The sequence below is a fragment of the Hermetia illucens genome, chromosome 5 (genome assembly GCF_905115235.1).
Source record: "Hermetia illucens chromosome 5, iHerIll2.2.curated.20191125, whole genome shotgun sequence".
NCBI classification, from domain to species: Eukaryota; Metazoa; Arthropoda; class Insecta; order Diptera; family Stratiomyidae; genus Hermetia; species Hermetia illucens.
Window position 1 is genome coordinate 73675353 of NC_051853.1, and position 24020 is coordinate 73699372.

The window sequence follows — 24020 nt, forward strand, 5'->3', positions numbered from 1 at the left end:
AAGGAGGCTTACTCTCTCAGAAAGGGAAGAATAGGTTAGGGAAGACGAAGACAAATGGAAACGTTCTGCTTATCTGTAGCTGGATTGATCTGCGATATTCGCAGCTAATGCCATGGATCACGCCATTATCCTCAACAAATGATGCACCCCTGGTCGCATGTAGCTCTGAGGTTGCAACTAATGCCGGGATTAATCTGGTACACCTGGTTTGGCTAAATATATATATATATCGACCAAAAAAATATTTTGGTGACAACATAGTGGGCATATAGCACTAATGACTTACGTATAAGGTATCCACTTCCCCATTCCTTTTGCGGGCAACAAAAACCTCATTAAAGTCGATTACCTGCCAGTCTGTCGGCCTGTCTTTTTTAAGCTTTCGTGTAAAACATATGAGGTGAACTCATATGAATGGTGGAGGTGAAAATATTATTATTTTTATTATTTTCATTTTTTAGCTGACTGGAATGGGAAAACGTGCACAGGAAATTTCTCACACATAACGAACACTAGCTATTTTGCTCCGGAGTTATCCGGTTTTTTCGATATAATTATTAATGAACTGGAGTATCTTAAATTATTATTAAATATTCTGACGGAAATCACTTTGGGAAAATTATAAGGGACATCAATGTAAATCGTAGTAATCACAATTAGCCAGGACACCAAAATTATGTAACAGTAGGGTGAATATTTAGCTAGGATAATTGTTAACAGATGACTCTAATGCCGGTAAGGAGATCTTGTCAAAGGCGCAAAGTAGTTTTCCAGCAAAGTCTTTGCAAGCCATTCTGGAATGCTCCGCGGATATAAATGGACTGGAGGTCAGCCCTTGTAATCAGTCTAGTTCTAGAGTTAGAACATATCGCGCCGATTGTAAATACACCTCGAAATGTGTCATGTTCCATAATTAATTGTACAGTGTGATTGTATAATTTAGTGTAAAATAAACGCTTATATTAAAGTTATAAGACGGGTTTTTGTCTAGTGCTATCCAATCCAGTGATATGAGCTATGTGAAGCGATAGTATGACCTTTGACTCTATCCCGGGAATTTGTTTTCCTGCCACATCTTCGTGTTGCGGTGTGTAACGATAAAATTTTGAGCATATATTGGTTGATTTTCATTTCATGTACTTGTCAGATTATCTCTGTCTTCGAAAATAATTTATTGAATATATTTAAAGCTAACCAACGTGTCGTATTTATCTCCATTGATGTGGTCTAATGATCTGATTTGCGGGATTTTCTATCTGTATATTGGAACCATTACGACTCCGATGTTCCTAAATTCTGTGTAGTCTAGCACTTAACTTCTACATAGGTACCAGTCAACCGTTTCCTTTTCTAGACATTTATACGTAAGGTATTCCTCCATTGTTGATAATAGTCAACTCGTGGCCTCTTGTAAAAACTTTCAAATCTGATGAAACTAAAGCATTGTCTATACATTTGTATATATTTCCTAATATTAAAATTGAGTATAATCACTGGCTAAATTGCATCAGTTGCCGTTATCTTTGTTTACTTTTCCTTATGACCAATTTCTTTTTAATTCTGAAATTGTAATTCCTCGAAAATTCACCAAATAAAATGATATTGACCCTCACATATTTAGTTCCCCATTGAAAAATGTACATAAGTTCATCATTGAACATTATTTTTTTAAATTTTGTGCAAACATCAAACGGTTACTTTGTTTTGATAATATTAAAGTCTTATCACCAGGTTTTCATTCCATTTCTCATTCTATATTGCCTTTTTCCTAAAATATCTGGAGTCAGAAATATTATTCAATTTGTCATGGAAACAATGCTTTTGATTTCCAATTATAGTTATTAGAATTAAATATAAATTTTACAACATAAATTTAATTATTATTAAAATTTATCGAATTTCGAAAGGACAAATTAACGTACAGTAGATAGCCTGCTTGTAAGATATTCATTGAATAGTCTTCTCGTCATAATATATTCGACATAGGGCGCAAAACTGATTACATCTCCGGCACTTTCACAACACATTTGCAGCTAGCAGGGAACCGAAATTGCTCCTTGACTATGCGTCCCTGCGGACTTAATGATAGAAGTTGGCGATATACATAATGCTGCCTGCACTCCGTTTTGTAGTTATTCGGGAAGCTTTCAGTCAGGGAACATTGCTCACCTGCACCTCTGTCAAAGAAAAATCGAATCATTACGAAAATAAAATATTCCATAAAAAAAACACATAAATCTTTGTAACATGTAAGAATCATGTGTGCTTATGTATAATAATTTTGAATTTCAGTTCTCCTTTCTTCTGTTTTCAGTGACGGAGTAAATTAACAACTTTTGGAGTTATACGAAGGCGATCAAATAATAACATAATTCCAAATGAGGTTTTGTTTCCCACAAAAAGGAGGTTAGTTCCTCCCATACTTACAAACATTCTTCTATCCGAATCCCTTGCTTGTACTTATCATGGTTCACAATGAAGAGCCATTTTTCATCTTTATTTAATCCACTCTGCGGGTACACGAGTCGCTCCGAATTCCGGCAAAGTGATTCTTCCCCAGGATGATCGAACCTCGTTGAAAGGCCAATTAGCAAGTCCTCTCCAAATAACTCCATATACCTCGTAGCGTCAGATTTTATTAGACTCTCCAATTCATTGGCTGGATAATTTTCCACCCCTTGACATAGTACCTCAGTTCCATTTGCCTTACACTTTGGGGTAGTTTTTCCAAGTGCAGACAGAGTAGCTTGATCTGGAAACATTATATCTGGAATTGGAGAAACCATGAAGTCTTTAGAGAAGGGGTTAATGTTAATTTCCATGACCGTTTCAACAGAAACATCTGGCAAGGCTGCAAAAGTGCGTAAGTCTGTACTAATTCCTCATGTGACTGCGGACATAGGCCGTAATGTCACGTATGATTTTTTCGTTAGTAAAATTCAACGTGTTTCGGGAATGATTCGGAAACATTTTGACAAGTTTCTGTAACTTCATTCATTTTGTGAAAACAATTATAACAATGAAATCTTAAAAACCGGAAAAATTATGAGTGTAAAGCACAGATTCGAAGCTTCACATATTCATGAATGTTGTGAAAACTAATGAATATGCGACACCAAATTAAATTTTAGAATATGAACTTCACAGTATACCCAAATGGAGGTATTATTCTTCACATTATAACAACCCCCACCACTTATTTCAACTATAAAAAGTGCCAAATCCGACGATTCAAGTATAATGGCTTTTATTAGGATATGCTAACTGATTTACAGTTGAAATGGTACCTCCTGCCTTTGCTGCTGTAGTCATCTGCTAGAAATATAAAGAAGACAAGATTTTTACTTTTTCATTACATTTTTATTAAGGCGATGAAGATATTTTTGTATAGAGAATCCAGCTTCAGGTGACTTTATTGGATAAACGACATTTAAATCTTAATCGAAAGGCCGCCAGCTGAAAATTCCTAGTTTGAGTTTCTTAGATACTTGGAGTATAATACGGTTCAAATGTGGAATCAAAATACAGATCATTTATCACAGCTCCAAACGCTTACGCTTTTTATTAGGCTCATTGTACAACCCCATAAAATGGCCTGTTCAATGACCACTTACCTGCGGCATTCGTGGGCTTTAGTAAATCTGAGAACATCTTCTAGATGTAGAGAGTCTGCAGATTCTTTTTTTTGAAAAAAAAACCTTGATATGAGTGAGTCAACTAAGAGAGCGAAGCTATTCCAAAGGCCTAAAACAAGTCAGAAACCGAAAGCTAAGCTCTTCAGGCTTTGTTAATTTTTTATATAAAATTGTTTGGATACACGATGGTTCCATTTATGCATGGCGTTGAATAAACACAATAATCAATTCGTTTTAGGACTAATATGTTATCTCTTAGAGAGCAGTGATGTAATGCCTCATATCAGAATCTGTTGCCAAATTCTACGCATCTAGAATGAACTTAAGGGGGTTTGCAATGAATTTTCTAAATATAATAATATACTATTATCAACTTTATTTAGGCAGATATCATAACGGAGGGCCATTTTGAGACCCTGGTACAGTATTAATGGAACATAATTTTTGCAGATTTTTCGGTTAGGCGGTTTCTGAAAACGAGTCGTTAAAGTGATTGACCTCTTTAGGACCCCCGCACTTCTTTCCTTTAAAACCAATGGTGCTTCGAAAAATACTAATCGAGACATTATGTTATATGTGTTGAAAAATAAATTTGCGCCACTCTTTTGCGTATGGGAAGCCCCCTTAAGTTCGACGTGAAGCAAAGTAATTCACCACTTATTTAAATGTCCACAGTTCCAGCGTTTCTACCGAATTTCATGTCAATAGATATAACCGTTTCTGAGTGAAATAGAGGTGACAGAAGAACTGTGAGGTGGTGCCATTAGGCACGTCTCTTCGTACGGATAAGTAATTTCGCGACGACGTACGAACATGTACTTGTACGCATTTGAAGGTGTACTTCCAAGCGCATGATTATGCGCGGGTCGGGTAGGTGGAAGGAAAATGTCCAGCCGTAGACAAACAAGTGGGGATACCGGAAGCTGGGTGCTTTTGGGTATAAAGTTTTCATGTTCATGTTATTAGACCATCGGGTGGATGCAGGCTCAGGACCCCCTGCATCCTCAACAAAAAATTCACTTCGGCCTAGTTTAGGCATGAACATGCGACGAATTTCACTTCAATACAATTCGCAATCATGTTGCTCCCAGGGCAGAGGTGAAGCAACATCTGAGTTGCCTCTACCCTGGATGAAACCGTCAGTCAACCTTTTTTGAAAAACTTGGGTGTTTAACTCAAAACTAGGAGTTTGTGGATCACAAGAGAGGAAGTAAGTTGTTTCCTAAGTGGTCCAGTCCGCCATCAAGTGAATGCAGGGTGAGGGGTGTTTCACTTTTTGGGCTTCACATTTTGAGTCCTCACTCCAATATGATTCACCCGATATCAGCAATAAGATCAGATCAATTTCAGTATTAATCGAGCCTTTCATTTGATACCTCATATAACTATAATCTGCGAAACAAATTTTACACCTCCCTTTCGTACATATGGGGAGCCCCCTTCAAACTCAACATAAAATGACGTCACTCGTTGTATGTAAAGAGCCACTAAATTTCATGACAATCGGTTGAGCTGTTTCCAAGTAAACCGGGTATGACAGATAAACAAGCAGACAGACAGACGGAGATACAAACTTTGAATCGATTTTAATAAGGTTTTGTTTCACACAAAACCTTAGAAATGGCTATTTAAAAGTCGTAAGCATGTGAAGACTGGTTGGCAATAACTTCCACGCACTACTTTGCAAGCGGACTTGGATTTCGGAAACCAACAAGCCACGTTGTTGTAATCCCGAGAGGAGTTAACCGCGGTTAAGTGTAGGTAACACTAAGGGAAACACCTGAGTTAGATGTGCGGGAGAAACTATTTCTCAAAGCCAACGGAACCTTCGACAGCTGTCTGATGTTTTGTAGCTGGGCATTACAAAGGTGGGAAAGAACGGTTAGAGGAATAAGACTTTTTATGTAGGACGGAAATAGCGGGAAGCAATATGTTGGTGATTTTCGTAGCTCTGGTTGTTGACCCGCAAGCCTGTATCTGAATTTAAGGCAAATACCCGAACAAAATTATGAATGTAAAAATCAAATTACCAATAACATTGGAGAACGAGATGATATAAAAGCCACCCTAGTTGATTATCGGATCACCGGAGCAAATAATTCGACAAGTGCAAAGGGAAGGGTGGCAAACCCCGACCCCTTTAAGCAAATTAGTAGAAAAATGCAATGCTATCCACCCAGACCGGTGCCAATGGCGAAAAAAATGATGGAGTATTAACGAATGTAGGTGGAAAACTCGCTGAAGGAGATGGGTAATACCCTGAAAACCTTCTACGCTATATTAAGGTAATGGTCCGAGAGCTTAAGAAACACTGCAAACAGTCCATAGGGGAATGGCATTCGACGTACCAATGTATTGGCAATGTAGAACTGTTATAAACTGCTACGGGTACCCCATTGCGTAGGTACCCACGGAATTCTAAAGCTGTAGAGGAAATAAAGAGTAGCAGAGAAGGAACGAAGGATAGTGGAAGGATTTCAAATCGGGATTTCAAATGAAACCTTAAAACATTGGAACAAACATTTGAACCATTGTGAATCCAAAGACACAGATAAAACAAAGGAAGCCTCGTCGGTACGCGGTTATTATCGAGAGCAGGGTGACTTTTTTGCACTGAGATTCTGCGGAAGACCAAGGGAGATCCGACGTTAACTGGCCTAGGTAACAATGTCCCGAGAATCAGAAGAACTCAAAAAGGGGAACTGCTCCTGGAGCTCCGGAAAAGATAGGATGAAAGGACGCTTAAATACATGAACTTAGTTTGTAGATCCTTAGGTAAGTATTTTACGGTAAGGCATATGAAGGTGAGGGGTGGTAATTTCAAATTCCAGGCAACAGTGTCGATGCAATAAAAGACTTGCGGAGAGTATAGCACGCAAACATCAACCGTCAGTTTGCCAGCTGTCTGGGCAAACGATCTGCTGGAAACTGGCAGATTAAATAATAATAATAATCGTTGGCGCAATAATCCATATTGGATCAGGACCTCGAAGTGTGTTAGAGGACTCCATTCAACACTTTAACGGTACGCTACAGTATATGGTAGGAGGAAATGTGGTCAGCATTGCGTTCGACCGAGATTATTACTCTGATTTGGCTGAGTTCATTTGCAGCTGATTCGGCTGGTATCCTACGCTCAGCCAAGCGCAACAAGCGTGGAATGTTACATGAACTAGTGTTGAATGCAAAATCCTCTTTTGTCATCGCGAGGGACTTCAACGCATGGTCTACCGAGTAGGGAGCAAAGTTCCTAATAGGAGGGGGTTGGAATTGCCGGAAGCACTTTCTCCTATGAGCAAATTGTCAAAAACGTCGCCACCTATGAGGCATTCAATATGGAGGTGTAGAGATACCCACAGATGACCGAAACCCTGGTGGAATAAGAAAATCAGATAACAAGAAGAAATTAACATTGCGGGAATGATAAAGAGAAAATTGTACAAAGAAAGGCGTAGTGCAAATATTGCCGGAGAGAATTCTTTGAGGTGCTGTGCGAAGAGGCCGATATAACCAGGTGGATAGGAGCCTACGGAATGGTAATAGCTAAGCTGAAAGGCAACAGAGCCACGCAAATCAAATCTTTTTTATTGCGAAGAATAGTGAACACTCTGTTTCCATAGCAAATACACTATTACCATTGAAGATATACCAATTATCACAGAGGATGAGCTTGACATTTCCTAAAAAAAGATAGGGTCTAAGCAAGCACCCAGGGTGGACGGAATAGCAAATGTGGCTTTGGAAACAGAGATAAAAGCAAGCTGGAGGGCTTCATTTCTAGTTTTGATACCTGTTTGGGGAAGGGCATCTTTCCGACTCAGTGGAAAACAACAAAAAATCTTAAAAAAATTGAAGAAATTGAAGGTCCGCCGTAAATTTTGAAATTGCACCAAGGTATTCCGTCGAGACGTGTTTCCTTCACTCTTTGCTAGCCAAACTCGAGGATCTAGCGAAGCTTTAATGTAGACAAGAAAGCGGCGAATTACATCCCTCTCCACAGCCACAAAAACGAGCATTCGCTGCCCTTTCCACAAACCCGACCTAATTCAGTGGACTCGTGCCCTGAATAACATTTCACTTCAATATTAAAATTGCCCAACATGCTATTTAAAAGATAGCATTGCTAAAAATGATAAATTGTATTGTTTAGAGTTCAACTAGAGATCAGTCTTAGTCACCAATTTGTAATGTAATACCGTAATATATTAATTGTCGAAAGCAAGAATTTTGTTTTTTAGACCATAAAAAAGTTTTTGCAAGTCGCATGTGGAGCTGTTGAAATCCGGACGAACTTTGAGGTTCCCACCCTGCCTTAAGATCCTCAAGCCATTATATTGTAATGAAAAGGTAATTAATATGAACTTTCTGGGTTAGCAAGGACCCGGGGATGAAAGAGTCCTAAAATATAGAGACTTATGCCATCTGGACGTTGTTGTAATCCAATAAATCCAATCCAATTGCGCCATAATTTCAAGTCGATCGGAGTAAAATCGACGAAGGTATGAGCATTTGAACGTCCATTGCTCTAGGCCGAAATTTTGCTCAGTGTTTCTTCGTATAATTCTCCATATCCCTGTTTTTTAACTTGAAACTGTTTTTACTAACTTGAAATCTGTTTAAAAGAGCCGTATTTTTGGCGAAAATTGAGTTTTTGTTTTCAAACTGCTACGACAAATAGAAAGATCGGCCAAAAAAATACTTTCAGGGTTACCTCGAGAAACATCTCTTGTAAGGAGTGCATTTTGGCTTTTCTGTTTTATATGATTCTATAGCGAAATATCGTGTACATTGCAAATAACAAAATTAACCCTTAAAATCGATTCACTGCTTGTCTGTCTTCCTATCCGTCACACGGGCTGTTCTGCAAAACAGCTACACCGATTCAAACGGAATTTTGTGGACATATCAGAACTACTAAATCCCACGCAAACAGTAAGTGACAAACATTTACATGCAGTTTGAAGGAGGGCTCCCGATACATAGAAGGACGGGATGTAATTTTTTGTTGCACCTAATATAATCATGTGCGCTATCAAAGGAAAGGTCTCGATTAGTACTTTCTAAACCTGATACTAGTTTTGACGTAAATGCTTGAGTAAGCAATCAAAACGTTCACAATCAAAGAGGCAGAAGTCATCTTCGAAAACTAATCAACCCAAAAATCTGGAAAAAAGCAGAGTGACGCGCTTATATGAAATCTAGACCTCAAACTATGTCCCATTCAGATATCTGTTCAAATAAACTTACTAATAGGACATTATCAACTTTTTGAAACTGACTGAAAAACACCCTTAAATTTCAAAGGAGTACCGGGAGCAGCATAAGGAACCGTATCGCACATTTTTCTGTCAACCTTCGTGTAAATCCGGCTACCAGTATCAAAGTTATAGCAGCTCAAAATCATGAATTTCGCGCGATATAATGCAACTTAAGTCATGCAATAACATGCTGACGTCATAATTATCGAGAATAATTGGCATTCGAATGAAATATAAAAGTTCTCGTTATGAAGAATGTACTTCTCCCCAGCCCTTTTCACCATATTAAAATCGGCCCAATGAACCTCTGTCTCTCACTCCCGATTTACTCGGAAACCACCGAAGCCATTGCCACGAAATTTGGTGGAAAGATGTGGTCTGTGTGTTCTTTTCCATGAAACGAGTGGCATCATTTCGCCTGGGGTTTAAAAGGAAGATCAAAATTCTTTTTCATAGAATGTGGTCATATGGTATCACACGAAAGGGTTCAATTAGCAATTTTCGAAAATGATCTCATTTCTGGCCGCGGTTCAAATCTCGGTGGTGGTAGTGGGATTTGCATCGTGACTTGACGTCGGATACCAGTCGACGTTACGGTCTTGAATGAAGTGCTTTAACACACTTCAAGGCCCTGATCCAATATGGATTGTTGCGCGAACGATTATTATTATTATTCAACCGAGCAATCGGAAGAAATTACAGGGACGCACATATTCACAATCTAAGCCTCAAAATACATCCCATTCCACTATCTACCCAAATAAAGTCAATAATATCATATTATACTATATTTTAGAAATTCACCTGAAAAGTCCTTAAATTTATTCTAAAAGTACGCAGTACTTCAGTATACGTGATAATACAAGACACAATTCTAGAAAGTTTGAATGCAATCCAACTATTACTAATAAAGTTGTAGAAGGTTAAAGTTGTGTATTTCACGTGAATTCATTCTATTTCGTCATGTATGACGTCATCATCATATAAACAGAACTCACCCTACACGCGAGTTCCTACTCAAATAGCTGCCATTTGAGTAGGAACTCGCTCCGCTTCGCTCATCCGTCATCAGCTCAAACCAATCTAGGTGCAAACCTGGCGTGGTTTTAAAGGTAGAGCGCAATTGAATTGGAGGTACCATGCCCTCATCGTTCCTCACATAGGGAAACGCAAAACCTTTTATACCAGAAGCGTCCAGCTTCTAGTTTTCCCACTTATTTATCAATTTTTTCCAATAATATAACCCGCCTTCGAATATTCCACTGGCGAAGGCAAATTAATTACCGCTCCGGAGTAAAGAGCAGTCTTTATTTACCACATTCGAATTCAATAAATAGTTTAAATAGGATTTTCTACTTTTTTTCTAAGAGTCATTAAATGAATTAAATTCGACGGTATTTAATACCGAATTTGCACGTCCTCCATAATAAACAAATCTACAAAAGACATGATAAATGAAACCATTCTGAATGTATGTATGTATGTTTGGACAAGCTCTACTCTAGCTATAATATCCAAAATAATAAAAAAAAATTGTCCCTGGATGGTAAGGATGAGAATAACATCACAAGTTTTCTCCAGCATTAAGAACGAATCCTTCAAAATTAAAACAACTTCCATTCTCACAGTACAATCTAGGCATCGCAATTAACTGTAACCTACCCAAAAACCTCCACAAAACAAGGTGATATGTTATGTTCACATTTTTGTACAATAGTCCTACCTCAACATTTTTTACTGCATGCACATAACCACACGCCCCTTTTGATACCTCTGCAGGATATATGGAGTGCATACACCTCAAAGAAAGACATACTTTATTCAACCCCACTGCAACCACCTATTCAGAAATGACGAAATGTACGGATTATGTACATACTTAATGAAATTTTATCCGAAACCACAGAACCGCTTCGCATCGGCTTAACATTCACTAGATAAATAGCTAAGTACATAGAAAATTATCAGTCGCACCAAAATCTCTCAATTGCCGACCATCTGGGAATTAAAATTGGCGATAAAGATCTTGTCGAATAAATTCTGAAAACGACTCGCACTTCAATGGTAACCGCCAATTTGACCGAAAAGCTAGAGTGGTTGTCCTCTCCACCGGTGGCCTCATAAGCCACCAAACGGCCTTTATTGTACCCAACTCACCTCCTAACATTAGGATTATTACTACTCCCTTACCCCTTATTTTTCTAACACAGAATAATAATTTTTAGCTTCCTTCCTGATGACAGAAATAAATTGAAGACAATAAAATCCTATATTGGTTAAGAACTACGTATAAGACCTTAAATTAGGTTAGTTGTTGAGGTTTCTGGAGAATAAGTCCTTTAAAATTCCCATGCTAATTATAGATGTTAATTCTAGAAAATGATACAAACATCTAGTAATCGTCTCCACATACTCAAGAAAAATAAAATATAAAAATCTCGCTTTTTCCACTTTAAATGGTTGACTAAACAATTTCATTGCAAGCACTGAACATTTGAGCCAATAATAATTAGCATCAAAGCGGGTGCAATTACAAGATATACGGTTTCCTACGAATAAAACGTTCATGCACATACTACTCGCCATGATTAATTACGTATAACAATAGCAAACATAAACATAAAATTTATCCGGCATTGATTCAAACATCACTTCTGCATTTTTTAACAGGCAAGATAGCACCGCGTTTATTCTGAACAACTTATAAAATAATTAAGCAAAGGTCACAGTAACCACCTAAGTACACATGTGCATATATGCTAATAACGATGCCATTATCAGCAAACACGTTTCATTTACAGATTTAAGAAAGCATGACTGATTCCGGCACTATGATCGCCCCCGCACGATTGGCACTCATATACGCTAAACAAGCTAATCGTCTATTCGACAGCAACACTATCTTTATCTGAGTCAGAACTTAGAACATTACCGCCACATGAATATGTATGAGTATTCTAATTAGCTCTTCACTTAGTCGCTAATTCATGTCGACCTATCTATTCCTCGAGATATCAAGTGCTGCAGACACATAACTCAGGGGCACCACCTGGCTGAATTCATCCAACCCTTTCGTCCAGAATAAAGGCAAACTCACCAGCATTAACAATAAAAAAATAACTCCGGCGGTATAGCAAAATTTTGACATATCTCCTTCCACTAATTTAGATACACTCGGATACATGGTCATAGATAGAATTTATCACGCCGGCTTTTCAAACTTTATCCGCGATATTTGTTATTATTTGTACGATTTATTTATATTCTGTTTACTAAGAATCGTCTCAGCGGAGTGCTTGCTAGATTCGAACTGTTGTCTGTGTTCCAGTAGAATATAAGAATCTTGCTCGGTAGGTAGGTAATAAACTAAGGTCGACAAGGTTAAGATTCCAGTTGAGGAGCTGATAGCGGATCGTACTTAACTGAGCTGGACAGCTCCCCTCCGAGCAAGCCAGGAAAAAAATAAACCAATAATTGATAAGAACGATTCGTTTTGAACCAGTAATAAAAATGCTAATTATCTCAAAGAGTGGAGCACTAACGCTCACTCTTTGAGTGTGGGATATACCAACGAACTTCTTCCAGCAAGAAGAGAACGAGAATGCAAAGTGGTAAGTATTTTTTTTTTTGGCGTTCTTGTCAACAGATGCGAACAACCCTCCGCGAAATAGATAACAAGACTCAAATAGAGCCGAATCGGGTTTAGATGTAATCTAAAGCGAAACTGACCTTGACAAAAACTCGATTGTTTCCGAACGTTCTAAAGACTATCTAAATCAGCATCTGAACTGAGAACTTCTTGATGTTGATCGTCGTAGTTGTACCGGTAGGTCTCTCTTATAATCGTAGAACCTTGCTTAAGCGCAACGGAATCACATGATGGTGGAAGTCTTGGAGCAATGAAAACGACAAAACCTACGTGCAAAGTCCAATCAAGAATAATTTGCATGCAGAGTCAACAGAAGAGGGTGAAATGGAAAAATAATAAAGTTACTAAGCGAAGTGCTTCACTTTCTTGGCTCGTGTAGGTGACATATTTTTCCTCAAAAACATTGCATTAGATTTATTATATCACTGCTGACGCGATTTAGCCCAGCTTGATCCTTCGTCTTCATGAGGTGTCGCTCCAACTGACTTTTGTCCTTGAATTGCATTTACAATTTGTACAGCTGAGAAGTGATGCCTTTTCTGACTAGGCATGATGGACGCTCTTCGGGCTCTTCCACTAGGTTGGTTCCAGGTTTATAGGATATTTCTACATTTTGTAACTATCAGTTACTTAATCCCATCCGTGGGCATTAAGTTGTTAAAGAAACAGTCGAAATTTTAAGGTCCTATTTATCTCTCTCTGTAAGTATCCCTTTTTAGCGAGGGTAGAGGGGAATAAAAGCTCGAGAATGCGTCTTGCAATTTACCAGCTAACGCCGCCTGGCATTATTATGCTCCAAGTTAAGATTGCATAATTCCGCAAGTCCTCGAATTACCTCCCAGCAGTGGCATGTGAAAACCGTTTTCGTACGAGCCAAGAGTTTTTAGGGCCAGGCTGGAAGTAGGTTCATCCAACTGACGAGGATTCGTTTGCCTACTGTCCATGCGTTCGTGGCAAGCGGATCTGGCGGTGGAATGGGCCCAACCAACAGCCGGGAGACCCTCCTCGCTGCACCAAAAAAAATTGCTAACAGGATCCCAAGCCAAGGTGGAACAGCTAACGCAGAGAGCTGCGTTATCAATGGGAAGTTTAGTCCTTAGTATACGAGCTTGGAATATTTTAGGCACGACGTAACCCCTTCTCCCTTCCCCAAAAACGAAGGTTGACAAAATTGTTGGCCATCGCAAACCAAGCGAGAGGGTGCATTGAACTCTTATTCAAGGACCAGGAGACCGGTCACGGCATTTAGTTACGGCAGATCCGCATGGAAAATAACCAGTTCATCCAATTCTTACATGTTCAAAATTCCTGGATTCCAATGGATGACTGGATGTTTATCAAAGGGGAGGAACTCCAGATGAACAGCCAACCTTATCTGCTCCGCACTCTTAAAAAGGGAATTATAAAGTGTAATTCACAGTCAGGAACTCAAAAGTGAAAGCACCGCGAAACCGAACAACCACCTAGATCCAATCGACATCGAACTGTCAGATCAGATAAAGACCAACGGTCCTACAGGCACTGACGAACCTCCTGAAGGTAGCAGAGAGGAATCTACTGCACTCCAAGTGTGAATCAGCTAATCTACTAGGCCTAACCGTATTTAAACTGGAGCAGACAGGAGCAGTAAACGTGTATATCTCCTCAGCTTCCATGGCTCAGGACGGATCAGCTCAACCAAAAGAACTACAACATATGATGTCGACCATCGCAACAAAGAAACCCACCCTGTTGATAGTTTGCGCAAAGCATACGCTTTGGGGTAGCTCGGAAATCAAAAAAAGAGTTGAGTCTGCCTTTGATTTTATTATTAACACATATCACAAAACACGATAGGTGTGTAGCAGAGATTGGTGCACTGCCTTTCATTTCCCAACCTCGGGGAAATGTGACTGTTGGGACGCCACCGTACTAACCGACAATGACGGTTTTAGGGTGAAGAACTGAAGTGTATTTTCTCCAATCACAGTTGCACACTTTTCAGTCTAAAACTCACTGTAGAGGTCTTCCCTTCAGAGAGCCCAGGAGGATCGAGTTTAGAAAGTTTGATCAAGTTATCAAAAACAAACTCCCAGGTGCCCAAATTGGTAACATTGGCACGCCAGACGAACTGGAGTCAAAGTCGGGGCTCTGAAAAAGGCATTCAAAATCACCTTCAAAGCACCAGGGCATTGTCACCGTGGTGAAGTGAGGGTCTTTACAGCCTCAGGAAGCTGACCAGAGAGGTCTTAAACATCTGCTTCAGGCGGAAGCATTGCCAGCCATACAAAGACTACCTGAATAGATACAAGTGGGCCAACAAGAATGCCAAGAAGTGATCTTTACTAGAATATTGAAAGCACCAGCACGCCTGCGGGACTCAGTAAGATTCTAGCCAAGGAAGATAGGAGCCATTCTTTTTAAAAAAATCAGAAGGTTCCTGGACGCAACTTTGCGTCAGCATCAACACCATCAAGGAAACCTTAGCCAGTATAAGATTGGAAAGGTATCTCACGCATTGGATGGTATCCATGCTAAGAACTAGCATTACCCAGTCTGTTTGGGAGGTAACCCCAGGTAACCCCAGGCCAGCGCCGAAATTTGACACATATTGAACAGGAGTGCTGTGTAGGTTGTGACGTACGCCGACAATTCGGTGATATTGGTGTCAAGGATGTTTCCCTCCATTGTAAGTTAAATCGTTGAAAGAACTTTGGTGAAGGTGCGCCTATGTACATAAAGTATGATCTTGGCTGCTAAATTAAATTGTAGATTGAACAAAGAATCGAGGGGTAAGAAGACCTGCATAGTCTTATTAGCCTGCAAGAGGACCTTTGTAAGGACCACAACCGAGCATGCTTCTTTGGATATACACAGCCGTTTCTCGTCTCATCCTTATTTACGGTTCCACGTACAGTGCGAAATGCGTATGCCACATCATCGATAACTATTCTCAAGGCACAGCTGACTTTTAGAAGAGCTCCCATTTTTAACATTTGTTGAAAACGAAACTCCCATTCAGGGAGGAACATGTGCATCCGACTATCACGCGGGGATGGAAATTCCATGTACAAAGCGATACAGATTGTACACGAATGGAGGGTGCAACATTTTTCTTCCCAGATATCAAATGGAGGGTTTCGTTTAAAACTGAGCGAGGCGTTCGCTTTGACATTAGTGGCAAGAGAGAGGGGAAACAGAAGAGGCATATATTTGTATATCTAGGAAGCTTCACTACTGCCAACGCCGCCTTTGGTGCTTTGTTAAAAACCTATAAATGAAGTTGTGACAACACCAACATCAATTTGAACTGTTGCTATCGTGTGGGATATTAAAATCAATAAGATACGCCGAGCAACCCGCTTTGCCGCCAACAGCAAGTCAGGGTTGTTATAGGGTGTATGATGAATAGTTACTGGCCGGTCGCAATACGGGCTGCAAAAAGAACCATCAAGTACTGGTCCCTGATCTGCTCTTCGAACAGACGCACTGACCCTTCCACTAATAATGAACATAATGAGCTTAGGTTGGTAAGCAAGCAATCTGTCTTGGGTCCGCAGAGTCCTGCACCATGTCCTTTTTCAGAATAAAGTAGGTAACCCCCGCAGCTTCTCTTCGATATCATCCGCAAAAATCAAGCCGGAAATTGTGGCATGGCGACTGCTTTCGGCTAAAATCCACTCAGCATGCCGTGCTGGTAGCCCCAATACTCTTTTGCTTCCGTTATCGAAAACTACACTGTCTAGACGCTCTATTAGGATGCATTTGAAAAAGCTCCGCTGGTTCCTCGGGTACTTGCATTGTGAACTCATCTAAAGTGACTTTCGTCATATCGTCCGAAACAACGGAAAGTTTCTGCTTGCTCAGAATTTCAGCTACGGGTGTTTCAGTAAATCCTATGCACTTTATTTGAAACCCGTCTGCTGGCCTTGATTTGGGCCCGTATAACAATGTCCGTTCTGGACGAATTTTCCATGATGGATCTCTTCGATCACTCAAACCAGTAACTCGAAAGCGAACCTTTTGACCGTGCAATCTAACAGCCGCAATTGCACACAAATAATTATAGTTGTAATAGCAACATATCAGTCCATTGTCGAGGTTCAATCTGATCAGATTGATTCGAGATAAAATTCGTGGTGCATTCCCTCAGCCCATTTTATTCGCTCCCTACACAAACCTGCTTAAGTATTTTTAACTAGTTTCTTTTATGAATAAATCTTTCATTTACAGAAAATGAAGTTCAGAATTAAGTAATCAATTTAAGCATAGAGTGCTTGTTTAAAGGTCAGTCTAGACTCCTTGCTTCAATGCCTTTCCCACGTAAGCCTTCTGTCCAATCCCAGTATTTGGCACCACTAGATTGGGCAGCTTGAGTTTGATTTAAGTTGATTGGAGCGCAAGTTTCCCGTTATATGAGTGCATTTTAACTCATTCACTTTGATTCTCCAGATGGTCAGCCATTTGTCGATTCAATTCAAATGCCGCTGGAACCGCTGAAAGTATCCTCCGCAAATGAAAAGGTGACTACATTACTGCTAGTATGCTTCCTTGCGATACTCCAGCATTGATGTTCTGATCACGGGCGGTAAAACTTTTCAACCAAATTCCAAACTTCCGCCCAATTAAATAAGATTCAAGAATCTTGTCCACATTAGCGAGAAGCGGTTTCCTAATTTTGTACTCCAAACCTTCGCGCCATACTCTATCAAATGCCAATGCAACGTCCAGGATTATTTTTCGTCGGAAGGAAAAGTGAGAGTTTTGCCAGGGAGAGGCTTTCGAAAAGTTTTGACACTAGGGATGACAAACTGATTGGTCGATATAACCCTGCTAGCGTTAAATCCTTGCCACCCTTAGGGATCATTGTAACCAGCGCTGTTTCGAAGCTACATAGGAAGTGACCGACCTGAATAATCTCATTGAATAACTGGGTGAAATAACTCTTTAACCGTTTTGCCGGTAATGCTCTCAAAGCCAGAAGCCTCATTCGGTTAGACTTTCTGCAGGTCGCAATTGAGGACGTCTTTTGTTCCTATGCAAAACCCGCAGGCTTTGTGAGCATTTCGTAGCTGCTTGGTGGCTTTTGGGAGCTTCTGTTTTAGTCTGGGGGATCGATGTGTCATTCCCAGCTCAAATTTCGTTTACTCCTTATCAACTGTTGGATTTTTGTCAACGATCTTTTCCTGGACCCACCAATACTGTTCATCGATGGAGAAGAGTGTCGAATTACTGTCCGACAATATTGTCGGTGTCATGGCAACTTTTCAGTGGAACTCTATCTTGGAGATAAGCACTAATGTATTTCTTGTTTGTTAGTTTTTCGGACTTGTTTAAATTTACTGCTTGGTTGGTGATAGTGATTATAACAAGGGAGTGGTCCGAAGATAAATCAAAGTTAGCCGTGGCGCCACTTTGGTCTCGACGGATGTTTCTTGTAACAGCAAAATCATTAAGATGAGGAATTTTCCATAGGTCAGTGGGCTAATACGTAGGTTGCCCAGAAGAAATAACATCAAGTCCTTTGAATTTGCTTATGGTGTCGATCATTTGTCTGTCTTTCGAAGAGATTATTTTTGATCCTCAGTGCTTGTCATTACAGTTCCCGGCCGCTAAAAATTTCTTTCATCAAATCAATAAACTATTGTGCCGTAATTTTCATCAATGGAGGGGAATATATGGCTGAAAAGGAGATTTTGCCTCTAGATTCGGTTAGGCGGATAGATGTAGCCTGAAGGTAATCCTTGCAGTAAATATTCAGAGAGAAGTGTCTTTACCGGGGTTTGCCAGAATAAAATTTACACAGTGAGCCTTATCGTCAGGGTGCTTGGTGTCGTTGAATGTGTATCCTTGCATCTGGAAGTAATTCTTTTGTGTAAGATGCGTTTCGGAGATTAGAAAATGTTTATAGAATTGTCAATTTAAAATCTGTACAGCTCAAGTTTGTGTTGACTGATGGCCTTTGCATTCCTCTGCCAGATTTTCAGCTCGATCATTTGTTACTGGTTAGAACTTGTAGAATTTGTGATTGGTTTCGCATCATCCCTTGGAACATGGTCTGGATTGATGCGTGAATTATGTCATAGTTGCCGTCAACGTGACCAGAAATCCCTCTAAACTTTGCTGATGCTTGACCTTGGGAAGTCAATTTAAGAATAGTTGCATAACTAATGGCGATCTGATTGTTAGGTGTTGTGACTGGCATCTGCACAGTTCTGATAAATGATTTGGTTAGCTGGGGTTGCATCGTTTGCTTGATATACACTGGTCAACCTCTGTAGTTAGTGATATCTGGTCCACCAAAGTTACTGCAAGATTTGGCAATGGAGCCCTCCTAGTTTCTAATGTAGGCAGCTACGTTGTTTAACTCTCTGCATATTAGGCAAATACTCAGTAGTTTAAAATATACTTTTGTATGGTCAAATTTCTGGCAATTCGCAATGAATTAACCTTGAATCTTTCCATTTCCAGCGCTTTTTGAATGTCACTTGTTTCTACCCCTGATTCAATGCCTTTCAGTACAACTACAAGACCTTTAGCACTTTTCAATTGGTAGGTATAAAATTGTTTTCCTACCTTTTCAAATTCGGACCCGACCTTTCTAGAATTATTTTCGTCATAAATTTGGATATTAGTTTCATGAGTTACCTTAGTGATTAGAACTACATGAAATGCCTTTTTATCCCTCAATGTCTCCCATTCATTAACGAGATCTTGAGTGTTTGTTTCTCGAAGATATACTATATCGACAGCTTGTATTTTGGTGAAGTATTAGTTTCCTTCCTGCTCAAATGATCGGCACAGATTGTGGCCAAACAACTGATGCAGGCGGAGTCTATTATGAGAGTTCTACCCAGTCACTAGGCCCCAGGACTCCCGTTGATTATCCGTGCCGGAACTTAGGTTTTCCCTTTTCCTCATTTAATGGATTTATATTTTATACCTATGTTAATTGCCAGGTACGGTAACAACATTTTCACTGAGTACTCATGTGATCTGGTTGTAGACTTGTTTTTAATTTATTTTCAGACACAGACTTTCAGGTGCCTAAACCCTTCATTTCTATCAAAGTCTTGACCACATAAAGTGATATCACTCCCTGGAAATTTTTGAAAAGGTTATAACAACAGCTAAAATGTATAATAGCAGAAATTAAATTTCAAGAGAGACATACCTAAACATTTTAAGGAAACATATTTTTATAGCAATCTATCCAATCCAATCCAACTGTCCGGGTATATTCATATCCGAATTCAACCAGACTGCATTTCACCCACAATTCATACAGTCGTCAATGTGTAAATAATTGGCTGAATGCAAAAGAGAAATCACGAAAACTGACCTTGGATTCAAGCAAATTTAGATGTAACCGTTTGCATAAAAAGAATGAAATCATATGTACGTACGAGTATAAATATGCAGAGTGCTTTTTCCGGTTTCAAAAAATATATTGAAGATAATTTATAGCGCAAAATGGTTAAGGTGTAGCGAACATCGAGCGTCATCTGAAATTATGAAGCAACCGTTTTTAAGGTTTTGTGTAAAACAAAACCTTATCAAAATCGATTCAATATCTGTCTGTCTGTCTGTCTGTCACACGCATTTTTCCACAAAACGGCTAAACCGATCCGAATGAAATTTGGTGGACAGATGGGAGCTATGAAATCCCACGCATATAGTGAGTTGCATAAATTTAGGTGGAGTTTAAAGAGGGGCTCCCCATACATCCAAAGGAGGATTCAAAAAACTTTTTCATCGAATATAGTTGTGTAGGGTGTCAAATGAAAGGTCTCGATTGGTACTTTCCGAAACTGATATTAGTGCATAAATTGCAAAGTGCGTGAGTAAGGAGTCAAAATGTACGCACTTGAAGTGAGACAGGACTCATTTTCGGAAACTACCCAACCTTAAAATCCGAAAAAAATCAGGATGATGCGCCTAGATGAAATCTAGGCCCCAAAATATGTCCCATCCCGGTATCTGTTCAAATAAACTTATTAATAGTATATTACTACTTTTTAGAAATTTACTGAAAAGGCCCCCTTAAATTCATCGGACTTCCGAATTTTGTACCGGCATAGAGGACAATATTTCGTATATACGCGCTAAATTCCGTGGAAATCTGGTGATTAACGTCAAAGCCATTTCGCGCGAATCTACCGCTTCCAAAGCCATGCAAATCAGATGCTGACGTCATAATTACCCGGAATAATTAACATTCGCCTGAAATATTAAAGTCGCATTTATGTAGAATCTATTTATCTGCAGCCCTTTTTAAGGTTTTGTGTAAAACTAATCTTCGAGAGATGTCCCATTCCGGTATCTGCTCAAATAAATCTACTAATATGTAGTATATTATCAACTTTTAGAAATTGACTAAAGTTCATCCTAGGTATACCAAATTTTGCACCAACATAGAGGACAGTCTCGTGCATCACATGCCAAGTTCCATGAAAATTCAACTATTAGTGTCAAAGTTATAAAATTTCAAACTTGTCAATTTCGTGCTAATTAACAGCATCCTAAGCCATACAAATAAGATGCTGACGTCATAATTGACGAGAATAATTGCAATTCGAGTGAAATATTAAAATTCCATTCAAGAAGAATCTAATTCTCCCTAGTCTTCTTTTATATTTGATGTTGGTTAAATTGTTGGCATTTGCTAATAATATTAAACTCAGGGTATGAGGCGTATGAGGTTGACCATTATCAACACAGGGCTTTCCATCAAATGATTTAAATCGCAAACCACCATTGTTTTGGCCGGCTTTTTGATACTGGTTGCTGAATTCTCGTTAGCGTGAATTACGTGACCACACCATCGAAAACGCCTCCCTTGCAGTTTTTCCACGATCGGTGCAAACCCATATCGATCGCGGATATTCTCATTTCAGACGTAATCAAAATGTATTACGCCACCAGTGCAATATAACATCTTCGTCCCCATTACCACAAGACGCCGTTCATTGTCCTTTATAGTCGGCCATCACTCAGACCTATAGAGAGCGGCAGACGGACGACATTGCAGTAAATTTTAGATTTGGGACGTGCGCTGATACGTCAATCACAAAGAACACCAGTTGGGGAATGTCACTTCATCCAGGTTGCATTAATGCGTGAAACAATTTCATTACGCAGTTCTCCATTGGCTGATAGCATCGACTCGAAATATTTAAATCACTGAGTTCTGGCAATGGCAGTAACCTGCCCTTCGAGATAGTTAAATCGCTCAGTTCTGGCAATGGCAGTAACCTGCCCAGAACTGAGCGATTTCAATATCTCGGGTCAATGCTATAAGCCAATGGAGAACTACTTAATGCTCCTCACATAGGGAAACACAAAACCTTTTATACCAGAAGCGTCAAGCTTCCGGTTTCCCGACTTGTTAATATTGTTTACAATTTCGATATTGCGAGCTATATTTGTATTTTAGGTGAGAACTATAAAGAACTCATTATGCATTTCCTGGCGGTTCTTTCGTTCAAGAAAAAGTAAGTTACATCATTCAACAAAAAAAGACACAATAAATGATACAACTCCGCATGCAGTAAAATAATTACCAGGCAAACTTACGTTGCTATTGGATACTATTGCTGCATAGATCTCGGAAATAGTTATTCTGAAGACCACTTTCATTCCAATAGAATGAGAATATAATATTAAATTAATTGAAATTGGTTGTTAGTTTGTAATTAATATAATAAACAGACAAGACTACGCCTTGAAGAATGAATACCCCACGCGTGTAACTGATTTTCTTTTAACTTACTCGTAATCACCCTACCTGAATCATAATATACCTGCAAAACCTATAGGGCAATAAAACTACGACTCGTAAATTGCTCAGTGGCCAAAATTTTCGTATGTGCATAGCATGAAAAATTGTAACAAAAGTATGCCGAGAGCGTCTCATCTACGATCCTCGCAAAGAGAGATCCGGCTCCACAATTTTATCTCTTCTTTTCATCGGCGGATAAAAATATGCACTAAAATTAAATTGTAAAAAAGTTATTGTAACAACAAAGACTGGTGTAATTAAATAAATACAACAACCTCACATTTCAGAATAGCTCGAAGTTAGACGCAAAAGACTACTTTATAGTTAATATAGCTTTGAATTTTAAAATCAATTTTTTTACTTTTCAGATTGATTACGAGAAATGGAACTGCCGTCATAGGTCGCAAATGAAATCCGCGTCAAGCTACATCGCGGTAGGGAAAAAGAAATTGTCAAAAGTGGGTTATAATTTTGGCTTCGTAAACCCCACGACAAAAAAAGCCAGAGCTGGTTTCTAGCTTTCAATGTTCTGAAAATAGACATTTAGGTTAACTTGTTATTCCAGAATGACGAATAATCTTGCGCTCGAAATGTATAATCCACCTTTTGTAAATTGACATGTCGGCTAACAGTTTACGTATTATTATGATTCTCCAGTTACTGTCACTCCTACTAAAGATAAAACAACGCCTACGAACGAGTTCAGCTAGAATTACCAGACGGATGTTATGCCCGATTCTATAAAACATGTACATTTATAGCAGCCATTCACCTCTTAATGGGGCATAACGCGTCAGCTACACCTACGCATTATCGTTCACAGTTCGCTGGAATACATTTCAACTCCTACCAGAACTTCCCGAACAACCCATCTGTCGACCATCTTGAGCGAGAGCATGGCATACCCAGCAATGGAATTATCGCCCCTTAATGTGTGAGCTATACACTCCCACTTCAAACTCCTAGTCAACTCGTACATGGGTAGCTGGCCTGTTCGCCGGCCAAGAGCGTATCCCGATGACGAAGGCTTGGAGATTTTCAGTGACAACCGTGATCACTTTCCATCTGATATTTCCATAAAGCAACACAGAACGAACATCAGCATAGAACAGTCTCAACTTAATCTTGGTGTTAAGTTGACTGTATTTCAAAATTTTAGATAAACTAGGGAAAACGGATCGAGCGACATTAAGTTCGGTCCCACTATTCATATTGCATATAGAAAGAGTGCGATGACCTGTCAGATTGTGAATCTTGATTTTGTTGGTGTTTATCTTCAGTCCGACTCTACTTGCCTCCTTCTCCAAATCCAGAGCCATTTGGCGAAGGTTGATGACTCTATGATAGAGCAAAAATATTGTTACGAATTTGCTTTTACGTGCTTCTTCCGCTGCCACCAATTGTCACGATTTACTTCACGTAATCATACCGCCATAACCAATTGCTATGTTCTTAGCTATTCGTACTCGTCACTAGTTACGTTACTTGCTTTACGTAGGCTGGTATCACTGGATTGCGTAGCACTGAACAAAAACCCGTTCTATAACTTTGATATAAGCGTTTATTAAACACTAAATTATACAACCGCACTGAATAATTAATTATATGTTAGAACAATTCTTTAACTAGTCCAATTCGAGGCGTATTCATAACCGACGCGATCTGTTCTAACTCTAGAACCAGACTAACTTTGTGGACTGTAATTTTACTTTAATTGT

At 39.3% G+C, this 24020-nt stretch overlaps 1 protein-coding gene across 4 annotated transcripts; it reads right to left on the reverse strand.

Annotated features, from left to right (window-relative positions):
* Positions 1 to 1642: 1642 nt before the first annotated feature.
* LOC119657808 (protein spaetzle-like) lies at positions 1643 to 12481 on the reverse strand. 4 transcript variants are annotated; one of them, XM_038064909.1, is made up of 4 exons: positions 11991 to 12481; positions 3288 to 3312; positions 2428 to 2752; positions 1643 to 2177 (listed from the first exon to the last, which is right to left on the reverse strand). In XM_038064909.1, the coding sequence occupies exons 1-4, from the start codon at positions 12081 to 12083 to the stop codon at positions 2000 to 2002; spliced, it is 621 nt and encodes a 206-aa protein (XP_037920837.1). In that variant the 5' UTR covers positions 12084 to 12481; the 3' UTR covers positions 1643 to 1999. The 4 variants fall into 4 exon arrangements, with proteins under 4 accessions (XP_037920837.1, XP_037920836.1, XP_037920834.1 ...); XM_038064908.1 differs by having other exon boundaries at positions 3288 to 3315; positions 11991 to 12477; XM_038064906.1 differs by having other exon boundaries at positions 2428 to 2767; positions 11991 to 12469.
* Positions 12482 to 24020: the final 11539 nt, after the last annotated feature.

Bases quoted from the DNA above. Each gene is read 5' to 3' on its own strand.
- LOC119657808 (XM_038064905.1), bottom strand. From the start codon at position 12,083: ATGACCATGTATCCGAGTGTATCTAAATTAGTGGAAGGAGATATGTCA. The intron at 2,768-3,287 runs GTACCATTTCAA...CTCCAATTCCAG, and splicing joins TACAGCAGCAAAGGCAGGAG to ATATAATGTTTCCAGATCAA. The intron at 2,178-2,427 runs GTAAGTATGGGA...TTTCTTTGACAG, and splicing joins ATTCGGATAGAAGAATGTTT to AGGTGCAGGTGAGCAATGTT.